At 39.7% G+C, this 18,769-nt stretch overlaps 1 protein-coding gene across 7 annotated transcripts in view; it reads right to left on the bottom strand.

The window, feature by feature from the left end:
* mark1 (MAP/microtubule affinity-regulating kinase 1) overlaps positions 1-18,769 on the bottom strand; it is a 196,381-nt gene that overhangs the window by 27,941 nt on the left and 149,671 nt on the right. For all 7 annotated transcript variants that reach the window (XM_063055739.1, XM_063055737.1, XM_063055734.1 and 4 more), the window contains exons 6-8: positions 16,815-16,885; positions 5,782-5,838; positions 5,403-5,639 (exon numbers count right to left, since the gene is read on the bottom strand). In XM_063055739.1, coding sequence (XP_062911809.1) covers positions 5,403-5,639; positions 5,782-5,838; positions 16,815-16,885 — 365 coding nt within the window. The remainder of the gene's footprint in view (positions 1-5,402; positions 5,640-5,781; positions 5,839-16,814; positions 16,886-18,769) is intronic.

Below are 18,769 nucleotides of genomic sequence, written 5' to 3' on the forward strand. Positions count from 1 at the left end.
CTTCCTAATTCTTAGACTCTTGATTCATATCCTTGTTAGTCAGTCTCACAATTTTATCCTTCAATTTGATTACCCCTCATTCTTCTGAACTGAAGTGAATAAATTTCAACCCTTCTCAATCTTCATTTTATTGCCACTGCCACTAGGTAGAAACAGGATGATTTGGCAGATAAATGTGTGGCTGAGAACCTGGTGCAGGGGGCAGGGCTTCAGGTTCTTGGATAACTGGGACCTCTTCTGGAGGAGGTATGACCTGTGCAAAAGTGACGGGTGGTACCGGAACCAAAGGAGAACCAATATTCTCAGGGGGCAGGTTTGTGAGAGCTGTTGGGGAGGGTTTAAACTGTTGGTGTTGGTGGGGGATGAGAACCAGAGTGAAGGGGCTCAGGAAAGGACAGATGGTAAAAAGTAAAGACAGCATGCAGTCAGATTGTCAGGAAGGGCAGGCAGGTGATGGGACTTAGTTGCAGCCAACAGGCTGAGTATCAAATTATTAGGGATGCAGAGTCAAGAAGGATAGCAAATATGGTACTCAAGGTGTTGTATTTAAATGCATGTAGTATAAGAAATAAGGTGGATGATCTTGTTGCAATATTGCAGATTGCCTGGTACGATGTTGTGGCCATAACTGAATCATGGCTGAAGGGTGGTTGTAATGGGAGCTGAATGTCCAAGGTTACACGTTATATCGGAGAGATAGGAAGGAAGGCAGAGGGGGTGGTGTGGCTCTACTGGTAAAGAATGACATCAAATCAGTAGAAAGATGTCACATAGGATTGAAAGATTTTGAATCCTTGTAGGTTGAGTTAAGAAACTGCAAGGGTAAAAGAATGTTGATGTTAGTTATATACAGGCCTCCCAACAGTGGCTGGGGGGTGGATCACAGGTTACAACAGGAAATAGAAAAGGCAAGTCAAAAGGGCAATGTTATGGTAGTCATCAGAGATTTTAGCATGCAGGTCGATTGAGAAAATCAGGTTGGTAATGGATCTCAAGAGAGTGAGTTTGTTGAATGTCTAAGAGATAGCTTTTAGAACAGTTTGTCGTTGAACCTACTAGGGGATAAACTATACTGGATTGGGTGCTATGTAATGAACCGGAGGCGATTAGGGAGCTTAAGGTAAAAGAACCCTTTGGAACCAGTGATAACAATATGATTATGTTCAACTTGAAATTTGATAGGGAGAAAGTAAAGTCTGGTGTAGCAGTATTTCAGTGGAGTAAAGGAAATTACAGTGGTATGAGAGAGAAGTTGGCCAAAGTAAATCGGAAGGAGCTGTTGGCAGGGCACGTGTATTCCAAAAATGAATTAATACTCAAATGGTAAAATAGTACAACCGTGTCTGACAAGGGAAGTCAAAGCTATTGTAAAAGCAAAAGAAAGGGCATACAACAAAGCAAAAGTTAGTGGCAAGATAGAGGACTGGGAAGTTTTTAAAAACCTACAGAGAGCAACCAAAAAAAAAACCATTAGAAGGGAAAAGATGAAACATCAAAGCAAGTATCAAATTATATCAAAGTGGATAGTAAACATTTTTTCAAGTATGTTAAAAATAAAAGAGAAATGAGAGTGGATATAGGACGGCTTGAAAATGAGGTAGGAGAAATAATAACCGGGGACAAGAAGATGGCCCATGAACTAACTGAGTACTTTGCACCAGCCTTCACTGTGGAAGACACTAGCAGTATGCCTGAAGTTGTGCTGTGTGAAGGAAGAGAAGTGGGTGCAGTTACTATTACAAGACAGAAGGTGCTTAAAAAGTTGAAAGACCTGAAGGTACATAAGTCACACAGACCAGATGAACTGTATCCTCGGGTTCTGAAATAGGTAGCATTAGAGATTGTGGTGGCATTAGAAATGATCTTTCAAGAACCAATGGACTCGGGCACAGTGCTAGAGGACTGGAAAACTGCAAATGTTACTCCACTCTAAGAAAGGAGGAAGGCAGCAGAAAGGAAATTATAGGCCAGTTAGCCTGACCTCAGTGGTTAGGAAGATGTTAGAGTCAATTGTTAAGGATGAGGTGATGTAGTACTTGTTGACAGAGGACAAAATAGTACAGTCAGCATGGTTTCCTTCAGGAAAAATCCTGGCTGACGAACCTGTTGGAATTCTTTGAGGAAATTACAAGTAGGATAGACAAAGGGGATGCAGTGGATGTTGTATATTTGGACTTTCAGAAGGCCTTTGACAAGGTGCCACACATGAGGCTGCTTAGCAAGTTAAGAGCCCATGGTACTATAGGAAAGTTACTAACATGGTTACAGCATTGGCTGATTGGTAGGAGGTGTCGAGTGGGAATAAAATGGTCCTTTTCTGGTTGGCTGCCAGTGACTGGTGGTATTCCGCAGGGGTTGGTTCAGCAGATGATATGAAGATTGGTGGAGGGGCAGGTAGTGTTGAGGAAACGGGTAGGCTGCAGAAGGACTTAGGCAGATTAGGAGAATGGACAAGAGAGTGCCAAATGAAATACAATGTTAGAAAATGCATGGTCATGCACTTTGGTAGTAGAAGTAAATGAGTGGACTAATTTCTAAATGGGGAGAAAATCCAAGAATCTGAGATGCAAAGGGACTTGGGAATCCTTGTGCAGAACACCCTGAGGGTTAACTTGCAGATTGAATCGATGGTGAGGAAGGCAAATGCTATGTTCGCATTCATTTCAAGAGGTCTAGAATACAAGAGCAAGGATGTAAAGCTGAGGCTTTATAAGGCACTGGTGAGGCCTCACCTTGCATATTGTGAAGAGTTTTGGGCCCTTCATCTTAGAAAAGATGTGCTGGCATTGGAGAGGGTTCAGAGGAGGTTCACAAGGATGATTCCAGGAATGAAACGGTATCATATCAGGAATGTTTGATGGCTCTGGGTCTGTACTCACTGAAATTCAGAAGGATGAGGGGGGATCTCATTGAAACCTTTCGAAGGTTGAAGGGCCTAGACAGAGTAGATGTGGAAAGGTGCTTTCCCATGGTGGGAGAGTCTAGGACAAGAGGGCACAGCCTCAGGATAGAGGGGCATCCTTTCTGAACAAATATGCAAAGAAATTTCTTTCGCCAAAGGGTGATGAATTTGTGGAATTTGTTGCCACATGCAGCTGTGGAGGCCAGATCGTTGGATGTATTTAAGACAGAGATTGATAGGTTCTTGATTGGACATGTCAAAGGTTACGGGGGGGGGGAAGGCTGGGAATTGGGGTTGAAGAGGAGGAAAAAAAAAGGATCAGCCATAATTGAATGGCAGAGCAGACTCGATGGGCCAGATGGCCTAATTCTGCTCCTATATCTTATGGTCTTATGGTATATTCTTTCTTTCATATCAGTGCTGAAACTGGATACCTTATTCCAGGTGTGCTTTCATAGAAGAAGTGGACAATGTAGAACATAAGAAATAGAACACAAAAACATAAAAAAAGCTTCCTTATACTTGTAAACTGGCAACAAAGGCTAATAAACCACCTGCCTGCCTAATTACTTCCACGTCAGTAAGTTGCTTTCATGTCACATGTGGAATCTCACTCCAGTCCCTCTTCACACCAATATTAATAGTTACTTGGCACTTCTCAAAAATCTGTGTTTCTCTTAAGCCAGCCAATATGTACAACAGTATTTATTTCTATTCTGTTTTCTATCCTTTAAAGAAACCTCCATGCATGTTAACCTATTATCCTAAATGCTGCAACCTCATATTCAGAATTAACCTTTTATGACACATTTTATTGAACACCTATAATCCAAGCTGACCACGTCTACTACTTTTCCTTCCATTTACATCACCAGCTATAAGGTTATAGGTTTAGATTTCACAAAATGATTTACTTGCTGTTAAACTGTGCTCACCAGTTGAACATGAATTTCTATGTATCTGGTTACCACTTTAATAATGGATTTAAGCACTTTCACAATGATTGTAGAAGATCCTTCTTCATAAATGTTCACTAAAAACAATGCTACAACTCTACCTTTAGCAATTGTACTGGTAATGTATATTTTCTTGAAACGATAAGAATGTTAGAATATCTAGTTCCTAATTTTGTACACTAGGCTTCTGTTTTAACTAAATCTTAAAAAGGTCTGAAGAGCTGATCGTGAGAGTGTGGAGCTAGAGATAGCAGTTAGGATTGGGGTTCAGACAAGAAAGAATGACCACTTCGGAAGACAGAACGGGATTATGGTTTGAGAGAAAGGAACAAGAGTTCAGAGCTTGGGTGCAGTGGCACTAAAGAACTGGACAGGGGCACTGTTCAATGAGCCAGAATTGAGAAAGTGGGAGTTTGGGGTCACTGATCACTGGATTAAATGAAACTAATTGATCAGGGTTCCAAGTACAGGAAAAAGACAAGTTTATAATACAGTGACCTCCACAGGAAGCAGGGAGTGAAAGAAGGTATGATCAGCTGCTGGCTGTCATAAGTCTACCTTCAGGGGATATGGAGCACTCCTACTCCTGCTCAATACCCAAGACACATGTGCCATTGAGCCAACAGTTTTCTCCCCATTTTAACTGCTAGATTTTCTAAATCTTGGTAAATTGTACAATAATATTAAACGGAAATCAGTCTTCCAAAGGTACTTGAAGCGCCTGATTTTATTAAATGAGGAAATGTAACACCTCTCCACAGCACATCATTTACATCCCCTTGAAGCAGTGATTTTGCAAGCGGGAGACTCAGTATTACATTTTGAACTTTCTCTTGTATGGAGCATTGAGTGATGTGGGGCTTGGCAATGTGCTTTAACTTCAAAGTCAATTACTTCCGTGAAACAAGTATTTGGTTGCCATGCTTTGAAAAAAAAAATTAGGAGAAAACTTTCTACATTGTTGCCAATTCAAACGAGTGCTAAATCAATAAATTTTAACACTATTATATCCAAAACCAACACCTCTTTTTCATGATATTCTACTCAGCAAGCATCTGAAGAACAAAGGTCATTGCCAAACCACTAAAGAAAAGCACCTCAAGGAAAAATAGTGTCAATAGAATTTAAAGACAAGCTAATCTTGCTATGAAATGTGATGCTTCGCCATTAAAAAAATAACCTCATAAGCTGGTTTGAAGTGCCAACAACAGATATGGTGTGTCCACTTGAGAACTACAGCAAAATGATAGGACATCACTTATCAAGAAATTAAATAACCAATTCAAATAAATTTCACCTGAAGAGTTACGAGAACAATAAAAATATCTGCGGTGATTTAAGAGGAACCTGGACAAGCATGTGCAAGAAGAAAAGCGGTGGCAATCCAAATAAAGTAAGAGGAGGAAGAAGGGGAGCTCAAAAGGAGCATAAATACAAGTACAGCTGATTGTGCTGCATATCTGGATTGAATTAAAAAAGATAGTCTATATTGTAGATTGTATACAATTATGTAAAGGAAAAGACCATTTTTATAGAAAGATTACCTTTAAATTTTGGCCATCAAAAGGTAAAGATCCACTAACTAATGTGTAAAGGATGACGCCAAGACTCCAAACATCCACCTCTGGGCCATCGTATTTTTTTCCTTGAAAAAGCTCTGGTGCTGCATATGGTGGACTTCCACAAAATGTGTCTAATTTGCTACCAATTGTAAATTCATTACTAAAGCCAAAATCTGCAATTTTTATATTCATATCTGCATCAAGCAGCAAATTTTCTGCCTGAAAAAAAAGGAAACATCAAATGTTTACTTTTGTCAATTTTTACAAGTTACCAAATAACTGATGTATGAACAAAACCTTAAATTGAGGCAGTTGCAAATACATAAAACAGAATCACAAAATTCTGTTTAGTTTTAGGTACCTTGAGATCTCTATGTACAATACACTTCTGATGACAGTATTCTACCGATGAAACAATCTGAAACAAACATCAGAACAATTCAGAAATATTTTCAACATATATATGCTACAATGTTATTTCATTGAGACAGCAGATATATCACATTACCACAGATATCAAATTTAGTGACATGTCTGATTAACTCATAACACTGACACAAGCTCATTCTCAAGATAAAGAAAGACAATACTGAGAAAAAATTTACAGGAAGGAGTTGTAAAATAGAATGGACATGTTTATGTACAGTAAAGAGAATTATACAATTTGTACAATTGACTAAACTACTCTTCGGTTCTTAGCTCTTTTTAAGAAAGTTTTAATTTCATGTTTCAAGTTTAGAATATAAGCCAACATCTAAAATCTGAGCAAAATTACATTCCTGATTAGCATTTGAGTCAATGAATTAAAACATGCTAGTCAGGACAGGAAAAGGATGATGGTACAGGTGAACGAGTGGCTGAGGAAGTGGTGTAGGAGCAGGGTTTTAGATATATGGATCATTGGGATCTCTTCTGGGGAAGGTGTGACCAGTACAAAAGGGGCAGGTTACTCCTGAACCTGAGATGGACCAATATCCTTACAGGCAAGTTTGCAAGAGCTGTTGGGGAGGGTATAAACTAAGTTGGCAGGGTGATGGGAACCAGAGTAATAGGGCTGAGGATGGGGCGGTTGGTATACAAGTCAATGCAGTGCGTTGCAAGACTGAAGATGAACAGGCAGATGATAGGGCGAAATTGCAGTCAGTGGGATGAGGTAAAATGGGAACAAAAATTGAAAAGGATGATGAATACAGATGCAATGAATCAGATTTGACTTGTGAGCTGGAGGTAAAGGTACCCTTGGGAAGCAGTGATCATAACATGATAGAGTTCACCCTGCATCTTGAGAAAGAGAAGATAAAGTCAGATGTATCAGTATTATATTACAGTGGAGTAAATGGAATTTCAGAGGCAAGAGAAAGGAGATGGCCAAAGTTGATTGGAAGGGGTTACTAGGAGGGCTGATGACAGAACAGCAATGGTTGGAGTTTCTGAGGGCAATTTGGAAGGCATAGGGAAGAGACATCCCAAAGATGATGAAGCATTCTAAAGGGAGTATGAGGCAACTGTGGCTGACAAGGGAAGCCAAAGACTGCATAAAAGCAAAAGAGAATATAATATAGCAAATATTAGTGAGAAGTTAGAGGATTGGGAAGCTTTTATAAACCAACAGAAGACAACTAAAAACAACCATAACGAAAGAAAAAAATGAAATATGAAGGTAAGCTAGCCAAGATTATCAAAGAGGTTACCTGAAGTATCTTCAGATATATAATGTGAAAAGAGAGGAGGAGTGTGGACACTGGACTGCTGGAAAATGATACTGGAGAGATAGTAATGGTGGACATAGAAATGGCAGAAAAACTTGGAGCATTTTGCATCAATTTTCACTGTGAAAACGCTAATAGTATGCCAGAAATTCAAGAGTGTCGGGGGCAGAATGAGTGTAGTTGCTAAGGAGAAGATACTTGGGAAGCTGAAACATCTGAAGTTAAATAAATTATCTGTAGTTCAAATGAACTACACCACAGCTACAGCAAACTTGCCTATAAGGAGGTAGTTAAAAGAGATTGTGGAGACATTAGTAATAATCTTTCAAGAATCACTGGATTCTGGAACACTGGAAAATTTCAAATGTCACTCTACTCCTCAGAGAGGGAAGCAGAAGAGAGGAAATTATAGGCCAGTTAGCCTGACTTCAATAGTTTGGAAGATGTTGGTGTCCATTATTAAGAATGTTTCGGGGTACTTGGAGGAGCATGTAAAGTAGGCCAAAGTCAGCATGGTTTCCTTGAGGGGAAATCTTGCCTGACAATTCTGTTGGAATTCTTAGAGGAGACAATAGGCAGGATAGACAAAGGAGAGTCAGTGGATGCGGTTTACTTGGATTTTCAGAAGGTGCTGCACATGAGGCTGCTTAACAAAATATGAGCCCACGGCATTACAGGAAAGATAACAGCAAGGATAGAAGATTGGCTGATTGGCACAGGAGACTAAATGTTGGAATAAAAGGGGCATATTCTGGTTGGCTGCTAGTAACAAGTAGTGTTCCACAGTGGTTGGTATGAGGACCACTTCTTTTCATGTTAGCGATTGGGATGACATCATTGTATTATCAACAAACTTGCCACAAAGCCATCAAACATAGTTAGAGGGGAAGGTAGTGTTGAGGAAGCAGCAAGTCTGCAAAAGGACTCGGACAAATTGGAACAATGGGCAAAAAAGTGGCAGATGGAATATGGTGTAGGAAACTATATGGTCATGCACTTTTGTAGAAGAAATAAAGGCATGGACTATTTTCTAAACGGGGCAAGAATTCAAAATCCAGAGGCTCAAAGGGACCTGGGAGTCCTCATGCAGGATTCCCTAAAAGTTAACTTGCAGGTTGAGTCGGTGGTAAGAAAGACAAATGAAACGCTAATTCTCATTTCAAGAGCACTAGAATATAAGGATAAGGATAGAATGGGGCTTTATGAGGCTTTGGTCAGACTGCACTTGTAGAATTATAAGCAGTTTTGGGCTCCTTATCAAAGAAAAGATGTACTGAAACTGGAGAGGGTCCAGAGGAGGTTTACAAGAATGATTCTGAAAATGAAAGGGTTAATACATGAGGAGCATTTTATGACTCTGGGCATGTACTCACTGGCATTTAAAAGGGGGGGGGGGGGCGGGAAATCGCATTGAAACCTACCAAATATTGAAAGGCCTAGACAGAGTGGATATGGAGAGGATGCTTCCTATAGTGGTGAGTCCTAGACCAGAGGGCAGTCTCAGAATAGAGGGATGTCCATTTAAAAAAAGAGATGAAGGAATTTCTTTAGCCAGAGGATGGTGAATCTGTGGAGTTCATTGCCACGGATGGCTGTGGAGGGCAAGTCATTAAAGCAAAGGTTGATAGATTCTTGATTAGTCAGGGCAATAGAGGTTACGGGGAGAATGCAGGAGAATGGGGTTGACAGGGATAATAAATCAGTCATGATGGAATGACGGAGAGAATCGATGGGCTGAGTGGCCTAATTCTGCTCCTATGCCTTATGGTCTAGCACATCTGCAAAGTGATGTTAGATTTGAAAAGGTGTTGTTCAGACCACATCTGGAGCAGTGTTGGACCCTATATCTAAGGAAGGATTTGTTGGCATTAGAGAGAGTCAAGAGGTTTACAAGATTGATCCCAGTAATGAAAGTACGTTATATATGAAGAGAATTTGGTGGCTCTAGGCCTGCATTTGCTGTAGTTTAGAAAATGGTGGGGAGGTGGAGGGGAGTCTCATTGAAACCCACTGAATATTGGAAGTCCTGGATAGAGTGGACATGAAAAGGATGCTTCCATATAGTGGGAGAGTATAGCACCCAAGACCACAGTCTCAGAACAGAAGGGCCTCCCTTTAGAGCAAAGATATGGAGCAATTTCTTTAATCAGAGTGGTGAATCTGTGGAATTCATTGCCATAGATGGCTGTGGAGGCCAAGTCATTGGATATATTTAAATAGGAGGTTGATAGGTTCTTGATTAGCAAGGATGTCAAAGATATGGGTTGGTAGGTTATTGCCAGATATATATATTTTTTAACATATCTGCAATGATGCATTTTGGGGTACTACTCAGGATAGGGCATACATAATGAATGATAGGGGCAATTGAGGATCAGCAGGATCATGATGCAAAAGCCTAACGAATCCTGAAGGTGGCAGCACAGACAGGTAAGGTGGTGAGAAAAGTCTATGGAATGATGGGCATAGAGCACAAGTGCAGAGAGGTCTTGGTCCAACTCTATAAGGTACTGATTAGCCCATAAATGGAATACTAGATGCAGTTTTGGTCAGCACACTGTATGATGGATATGATAGCAGTAGAGAGGGTACAGAGAAGATTCTGTTTGGGCTGGAATGTTTTATTTACTGGATAAGCTAAGTTTGTATTCCTTTGAGCAGAAGGTGTGAGGAGGACCTGACAGAGGTGTACAAAATTATGAGCATCATGAATAGCAAGAATTTCTTCCCCTAGAACAAGAGTGCCCAAGACCAGCATAAGGATATTCTTTCTATGGAGAAGAGTGTAGTGAAGGATCAGCAGACAGATTCTTGAGATGCAGGACATGATGAGAAATTGTCCCAGTTAGCATATTCTGTCGAGTTATGAAGGATGAATGGGGATCTTTTAAAAACTAATCAAAATCCAAGCAGACCAAGATCAAAAGATACAATCAGAGGATAAAGTGTAAGCAATTCAGGAGTAAGATAAGGAGAATTTTATTTTCCCAGAAAGCAGTTGAAGCCAAATCATTAAAAATATACAAGGATGAGTTATTTGTTTTTCTCAGGATAGAATTATCATAGAAAATAGGGAGAAAGCTGGAAAAAAGGAACTGAATTTGGATGATCAACCATGATCATCTGAGTGAAGAATAATATTTTAGTTATTTTATAGATATGACATTTTATAGTTATTTTTGCAAAAGATTCCTGAGTAAATATTAACTATGCAGCTCTGCTAAAATATTTTGTGTGAGGTGTCCTTTAAAGTAAATGCTTCACAGTCAATGAATTATGTTTGGTCATTCTGTTTTAAGATAAAGCACATATAAATTGATACACAGACATCAAAAATGAAAATAAATGATCAGTTAATTTATTCTAATTTTAATGATGAAGCAAAATTCCTCTATTTTACTAACACCCACTTTCATAAACCTTCAGGAGGTATTGTAAATGACATAACAGGGGATGATAAAACCCGAATTTAATAGGCTGTCTTAAAGCTGGAGAAGTCCAAAAGGACCATATGGCCTATTTCTCCTCCCATTTACATTTAAACAATGCTGTGCACATACATTTTGTTTCTGAAGTATCAGCCTAAATTAGATACTTTGATCTACAATTTAAGACTATAGTGCTCCCAAAAGGTCAAGCTGAAACATTCAAATAGTTTTGTAAAACAAGTTTTTTTTTCATTTTTATGTGCAATGTATAGTTATATTCTTTAAATTATCTGTTCATCTAAATGTTTCATAATGAATCTATAACAATTTTAGTGAAAACAATTGAAGATTATTCCTATTGGCCTTCGGGTCTTAACTTCTAAATTTCTGCTAACCCTATCAGACCTTAAACCTTTATTGTTTCAGTGAATATTATACCTGTAGTTTTCATCTTTCCCCAAAATTTCAATCCACTTTTTAATAACAGAACACCCAGTCTTCCAGTTACTGCTGACCCAATCTCTCTTACAAATTCATCATTATCTTCCAATACAAACAAATTTTTTTTGTTGATTCACTGGCCCACAAAATTAATTGGTGGCAACGGCTGAAGATAATGATTTTTTGTATTCCCATACTCAGTTTGTTGATCTCACAGACTGGGTAGTAAACAGTCTGACAACAGCGGAGATAGTAAGAGAGTTAGGGCTGGGTGGTATTATGCATGCATAGAGATGTTCCACATTTCTGTGAATGGTATTTTCAAGATGTAGTAAGTCTTTGAAGAAGAGGAGATAACAACAGAGATCACTGCACTATTGGAAACACTGACATCTTGCTTAACAGTACATTTCTCAGGAGCATAGTGAATGAAATTTGGCACTCGACCACATAAGGAAATATGGCAAAAGTCCAAAAGTTTAGTCATATTTGTATGCATTAAATAGGTAAATTGGTTTATTATTGTCATAGGTACTGAGGTGCTGATCAATTCATTACAATGGTGCACTGAGGTAACATATGGTAAAACAATAACAGAATAAAGTGTTACAGTATGAAGAATGTTCAGTGAAAATTATCAAAGTGTAAAGTCACAACGATGTAGATCGTGAGGTCAAGAGTCCCTCTTACTGTACGAGTGAACCATTCAATAGACTTATAACAGTGGGACAGATGCCATCCTTGAGCCTGGTAGTATATGCCTTCGGACTTTTGTAACTTTGGCCCAATAGGAGTAGACGTCTGGGGTAGGTGAGATTTTTAATTATGCTGGCTACTTTAATGAGGCAGTGAGAGCTGTAGAGAGTTGAAAATAAAAGTACTATAGAGACTTTGGGAAGGAATCCAGCATATAGTATGGAGCTGTGAAGTTGGGAAACTAAGTACAAAATGAAGTAAGGATTCAGCCAGAGAGCTGGAAAGTGAAGAATGGCATTTGAGGAGGGTCTGGCATATTAAAACAAAGACTACAGTGCAGAAAAAAGAGGGATGATGTATCACAAGGATATCGTGTGATATTTTTTGTTGGATCCGTTTCACAGACCTAGAGTTGCAGGATGGCAATTGTTTTAGAAGTGTACAAAAATGTTTTAATAGTGAAATTGAAAATGAAGCAGTTGCTGGCAAAGATCAAGAAGTTGAGAATGGATCAATCCCTCAGCTTTTGCACCTTTCTGCTGTTTTGTTCTTATTTCTGGTCACACTTTTCCAAACCCAGTTGCTACAAAACAGACCAACACAAATTCCCTTTATGCCTCCCATATTAGTTAATGTTGTTGACATTTATGCCCAGCCAGTGTGAATCCACCTGTCTCTCAAGTATGCCATTTCTCACTGGAACAACACCTAATCCTTTTATCCTTGCAAACAATATCCAAACTCCAATCTCCCTTCCCTCTTCAAAGTCCTTGAGGGTGTCAATACCTTCTAAGTCAGCCTTTTTTCAAACTTAGTTGCAAAATCTTTTCTTTTGAACCTCTTCACTTTCCACACCATCTAAAGCATTATTAATGTCGTCATTGCTTCAGAGTATTCAGTCATATCAGAAGACCAAATCCGCACTTCCTGCCAGAAACAGTCAGCTGATGACATCAACAGTTAGGGCAGCAGACAAGAGAATCTGTGGACATGAAAGAGACTCCTATATGGTATGTTGCCTCCCAGATGCCAAGGTCAAGGACACCTCGGATTCTTAAAGGAATGATACATTGGCATCAATGCCATAGGTAGGAAAAAGGATGAGATTCTGAAGAGCAAGTATAGGGAGGCACGTAGGAAGCTAGGAAGCAGAACCTTAAGGGTAGCAATCTCTAGATTGTTGCCTGTGCCACACACCAGTGAGGGTAAAAATAGGATGATATGGCAGATGAATGTGTGGCTGAAGAATTGGTGCTGGGGAAGAATGTCAGATTCATAGATCACTGGGATGTCTTCTGGGGAATGAATGACCTGTACAAAAGGGACAGGTTACACCTGAACTCAAAGAGGACCAATGTCATTGCAGGCAGGTTTGCAGGAGCTGTTGAGGATTTAAACTAGGTTGGCAGGGGATAGGAAACAGTGTGATCAGTCATAGGATAGAACAGTTGGGAGAAAAGGTAGATGCAGCATGTAGAGAGACTGAGAGTTAGGATAGACAGTAGATGAAGCATAAATGCAGTCAATAGGATGGGTTGAAAGATGTCTTCTTTAATGCGAGAAGTATCAGGAACGAGGGTGATCAACTTACAGCATGGATCAAGACATGAAGTGACAACATCGGGGCCATTACAGAGACTTGGCTGTCACAAGGGCAGGAACGGCTTCTAGATGTTCCAGTGTTTAGATGTTTCAAAAGGTACAAGGGGGGAGGTAAAGAGATGGGAATGGAATTGCTAATCAGGGATATGATTACAGCTACAGAAAGGGAGGACGTTGTGGAGTAATAAAGCATTTGACAAATGAAACTAATTTGATCGTAAAAATTGTCTTCTAAGCCTACTGTAGGTGGAAATCTGAGATGGGAAGGGAGCTATCGCTTCACTGGGGATAATCTATCAATGCCACCCCCCCCCACCCCCACCAGTTGCAACACAGACACTGAGCAGCAGAATGGGAGGCAGATTTTGGAAAGGTGCAAAAAATAACAGGGTTGTTATCACGGGGAACTTCAACTTCCCTAATATTGTTTGGCACCTACTTAATACAAGTGGTTTAGATGGGGCAGAATTTGTTGGATGTGTTCCAGAGGCATCCCTGATACAATATGGGAAAGGCCAACTAGATTAGACATCATAGGGGATCTAGTACTAGACAGTGAACCTGATCAGGTGCCTGGAGCCATGGGGGAGTGAAGATCTTTAATGAACCATTTTCCAGTACTCACCAGTGACAAGGACTTTCAGGTCAGTGTAGAACAGGTTAATATGCTGGAACATGTTGACATTAAGAGGAAGTGCTGGGACTTCCCAAAAAAAAAAAAAAAAAAAAATTAGAATAGACAAATTCCCAGAGTCACATGGGATCTATGTGTTCCCAGGGTCAGATGGGATCTACGTCAGGTTACCATGGGAAGCGAGGGAAGAGATTGCTCTATCTTTTGCAATAATCTTTGCATCCTCTGTAGCCACTGTAGCAGAAAATTGGACAATGGCAAATGTTAATCCTTTGTTCAAGAGAGGTAATAGGAATCATCTTTAATATTCCTAGAGATTCTTAGAGACAGGATTTATGAGCATTTAGAGAAGCATAGTCTGATCAGGGATAGTCAGCATGGCTTTGTGAGGGGCAGGTCATGCCCCAAGAGCCTGATTGAATTCTTCAAGGTTGTGACGAAACAAACTGATGAAAGTAGAGCAGTGGATGTGGCATACATGGATTTTAGTAAAGCATTCAACAAGATTACCCATGGTAGGTTTGGAAAGTCAGGAGGCATAGGATGCAGGGAAACTTGGCCCCATGGATTTGGAATTAGCTTGCCCACAGAAAGCAGAGGGAGGTGGTAGATGGAGCGTATTCTGCCAGGAGGTTGGTGACCAGTGGGGGTCTGTTTTGGGACTTTACTCTTCGTGAATTTCATAAATGACTTAGATGAAAAATGGAAGGGTGGGTTAGTAAGCTTGCAGATGACACATGGTGGTGGTGTGAATAGTGTAGAAGGCTGCTGTCGGTTTTAACGGGACATCGATAGGATGCAGAGCTGGGCTGAACAGGAGCAGATGGAGTTCAATCCAAAATAGAGTATGAAGTGATACACTTTGGAATGCTGAACTTCCAGAAAGCCTTCTAAGTTGCCACACAAGTTGATAGAGTAGTTAAGGTGTATGGTGTGTTGGACTTCATTTGTCAGTGAATTGTGTTCGAGAGCTGTGCGAGTAATATTGCAGCTCTATAAAAGTCTGGTTTGAGTTAGACCATATTTGGAGTATGGTGTTCACTCCTGATCGCCTGTGGAAGCTTTAGAGAGGGTGCAGCGGAGATTCATCAGGATGCTGTCTGCATTGGAGAGTACGTCTTATGAGGATAGATGGAGCAAGCTGGGGCTTTTCTCTTTGGAACAGAGGATGACAGATGACTTGATAGAGGCGTACAAGGTGATAAGAGGCACATACTGAATGGACAGCCAGAGAGGTTTTCCCAGGGCAGAAATAGCTAATATGAAAGATCATAGCTTTAAGGTGTTGGGAGAGTAGTATAGGGGACATCAGAGGTATGTTTTTTTTCAAAATACGCAGAGAGTGGTAGGTATGTGGAACATACTGCCAGTTGTAGTGGCAGAGGCAGATAAATTAGGGACGTTTAAGACACTCTTAGATAGGCACATGGATGAAAGACAAATGGACAGCTGTATGGGAGGAAAGTGTTGGATTGACCTTGGATTAGGTTAAAAGGTGGGTTGAAAAGGCAAGCTACAGTTCAGTCAGATCTGTTCACATTCTTGAGCCAGATTTTACTGTATTTGTAATCATCATGCTGCCCAGTTCCATTAGTGTAACATGGGTTGATGTTCATCAGATGCAGAATCACACATCCATACAGCTACAGCTCAGTCTCCAACATTAGATCATCCAGAATCTAGTGGTCATGTAAAATTCAAGTGCCCATATCCCAGCACAACTTGTTCACCATCTCTTCGCTCATTAACACAAACTATATTCGCATTGAACAACACCAAAATATACATTGTTGTTTTCAAATTGCTCAGCTGTGTCTTTCCAGCCCTATAATTGCCACACCACCAACAGTGTGGATTCTGCTAATACTACTCCAACAAAGCACAGTTAGGTTCTTTCAATCTTGGCCTCTTTGTCATCTCTACTACTGATAGTTGTGTTATCAACTCTGAAATTCCCTCACCAAAACACCTTGTAGGCTTACCTCTTCTCTTAGACATAGAATCTTAGAGCACTACAGCACAGAAACAGACTCTTTGGTCACCCCATCCGTTCCGAACTATTTTTCTGTCTAGTTCCATCCACCTGTACCTGGATCATAGCCCTCCATAGCCGACCCATCTGTATATTTATCCAAATATCTCAAATATTGAAATCAAACCTGCATCCACGCCTTCTGCTGGCAGCTCGTTCCACACTCTCACCACACTTTGAGTGAAGAAGTTCCCCTCAAGCTCTCCTTAAACATTTCACCTTTCACCCTTAACCCAGGACCTCTACTTCTGGTCTCACCCAACCTTAGTAGAAAAAGGCTGCTTGCATTTACCGTATCTATACCCTTCATAATTTGTACACGTCTATCAAATCTCTCCTCATTCTCCTACGTGGAAGGAATAAAGTCCTAATCTATTCAGCCTTTCCCTGTACCTCAGTCCTGGCAGCACTCTTGTAAATTTTCTCTGCCCATCTTTCCTGTCAGTAGGTGACCAGAACTGCACACAAACCTCCAAATTAGGACTCACCAGTGTCTAATACAACTTGAAACATAGCATTCCAACTCCTGTACTCAGTACATTGATTTATGAAGGCCAATACGCAAAAAAGCTCTCTTTATCTACCTGCGATGCCACTTTCAAGGAATTATGGATCTGTATTCCTTCTGTTCTACTGTACTCCTCAGTGCTCTGTTGCTCACTGTTTAAGCCTGACCCTCGCTCATCCTCCCAAAGAGCAAAATTTGGTGTTCCAGTGTACCTCATCTTCTTTAAATCACACTTTGAAACCTGGCAGATTAGTTTGCAAGCTTATACAAAACAATCTTTAACAATTCACAGTTAATGTCATAAGAATTAAACCTAAATTCTTACATAATTACACCCAACTCACCTGTCTAAACTTTGCCCTTGCTTCTTTTTCTTTCATTCTTCCGTGTGCAACTAAGTAATCAAAAACTTCTCCTACATTGCAAGGATGTAAAAGAAGAATGAAGCATGTTTACTGAATACACAGTCTAATATTACACTTCTTCCTAAAAATGTTCACTTTTCAGGGCCCTATTCAAATGAACTCTGAAAAGCAAAGGGGTAGAAATACATCCTTCATCGCTTGCATTACACATGCAATAGGCAGCTACAACTTTCCAAAATTTGGATCCATTATTCAGCGACCAAGGACAAATTTCAACCACAAAGACATTTTGGCTAGCTTTATCACAGTCCATGTTGTTGGAGCCTAGAATTACAAACACTAAATTAAATGTACAAAGGAAGGACGGTCTCACTTCCATTTAATAAGAGTGAAAATAAAACACTTTAAAGCTTTCTGGAGACACTAGACAGGAAGACAGCCACTGAATTAATTTAGCACCAAATCAACAGGTAAACAGCTGAGGAATATAACACAAACCCACTTACATTGATTAATATAATACATGAACAATTAAGAAACAATCAACAGCAGGTGCACCACTCAGTTACTATAGCTGTAGGCAAAATATATGCAACAGTTAGAAATACTACAAAAAAAATAGGCTAGGTAATTTATTTTTAATTCCATGAAATAGAATGAAATGTGACAGTTACCAAGAAACAAATTACAGGTCAAATATGAAAGACTGCATCATAGAACTTCTCTTCAAATATTTAAAGTGACGATTTGAGGAAAACTGGTTTTAAAGCTTTTTATTGGTTGTGCTACTCTATATACTGTTCAACTATGAAGTGATCAAAATTAACTAATCAGCTCCTCCCATTTATGGATGCAAGAAAAGTCATTTCAGATTTACACCTCATTTACAATTAAATGCAGATTATCTTCTAGAATTCCTTGAGTAGTCTGTGCTCATGTAAAAAAATTAGAAGGGACCAAAGCAATTCAAGGTAAAAGTCTGTTACGAGTTTCCTGTTTAAACTGTGTGCCTTCCAGATTGATGACAAAGCTGAATGGATAGATTTTACGGAGATTCAGTGAAACAGAAGTTCACAGCTGGAGTTGAATTTCAAAGAGTAAAAAGTGGCAGATTTATCTTTAAGTGGGACAAAGCTTGAAAAACAATATATATTGTGGCAGTCTAGTGTATCTGGTGTAACATTACTGCATTCCAATGCTTTTTTTTCCTGTAGATATTTTTAGATAAGAGTTCATGCAAAAGACATTTTGCTAGCATTAGAAGTTTTACTGTCACGCTATTTAAACATGATTTCACCCTCCCATTTTCTGAGGCGAGATCAAAGGAAATTGATCTCAATTTAATGGATTTAGTTTTGTTAATGGATAAGAAACTTTGTATACAAAAGAGGGAAAACTATATGTGCCCACATTTGTTACTTAAAGATAATTTGACCCAAATTGACTTGTCATCATTTAGTTATTATTTGCTGAGGATTATGAGAACAAAATCTATAACTTTTAACTCTCAACTTAACAGAAAAAGCACAAGCATAAGATACACCAAAATGTGAAGATTAAATAAAGTTGAATCTTTAAGAAAACCGCATCTCCTCCATTTCCCAGTCATCTGCCTTTGCCCATCTCTGCGTTGTCTTAATAGGGATAGAGGTGAACTTATCTTCATTTACCACTGCATGAGACTCTGCATCAAACACGTCATCCGTCGTGATCTATGCAATCTTCAATGGGACTCTACATCTTTACCACTCCCCATCTCCTCCTCCGACTCCCATAGGGATTATTCCCTTCATGATTCCCTTGTACATTCTTGCCACTGCACTAATCTCCCCCCTGTAAGTGCAGAAGTATTACATCTGCCCATTCGTCTTCTCCCTCACCTCCATTCAGGACCTCAAACTGTCCTTCTAGGTGAGGCAACGCATTATCTGTGA

Source organism: Mobula hypostoma, chromosome 8, assembly GCF_963921235.1.
Source record: "Mobula hypostoma chromosome 8, sMobHyp1.1, whole genome shotgun sequence".
Classification (NCBI taxonomy): domain Eukaryota; kingdom Metazoa; phylum Chordata; class Chondrichthyes; order Myliobatiformes; family Myliobatidae; genus Mobula; species Mobula hypostoma.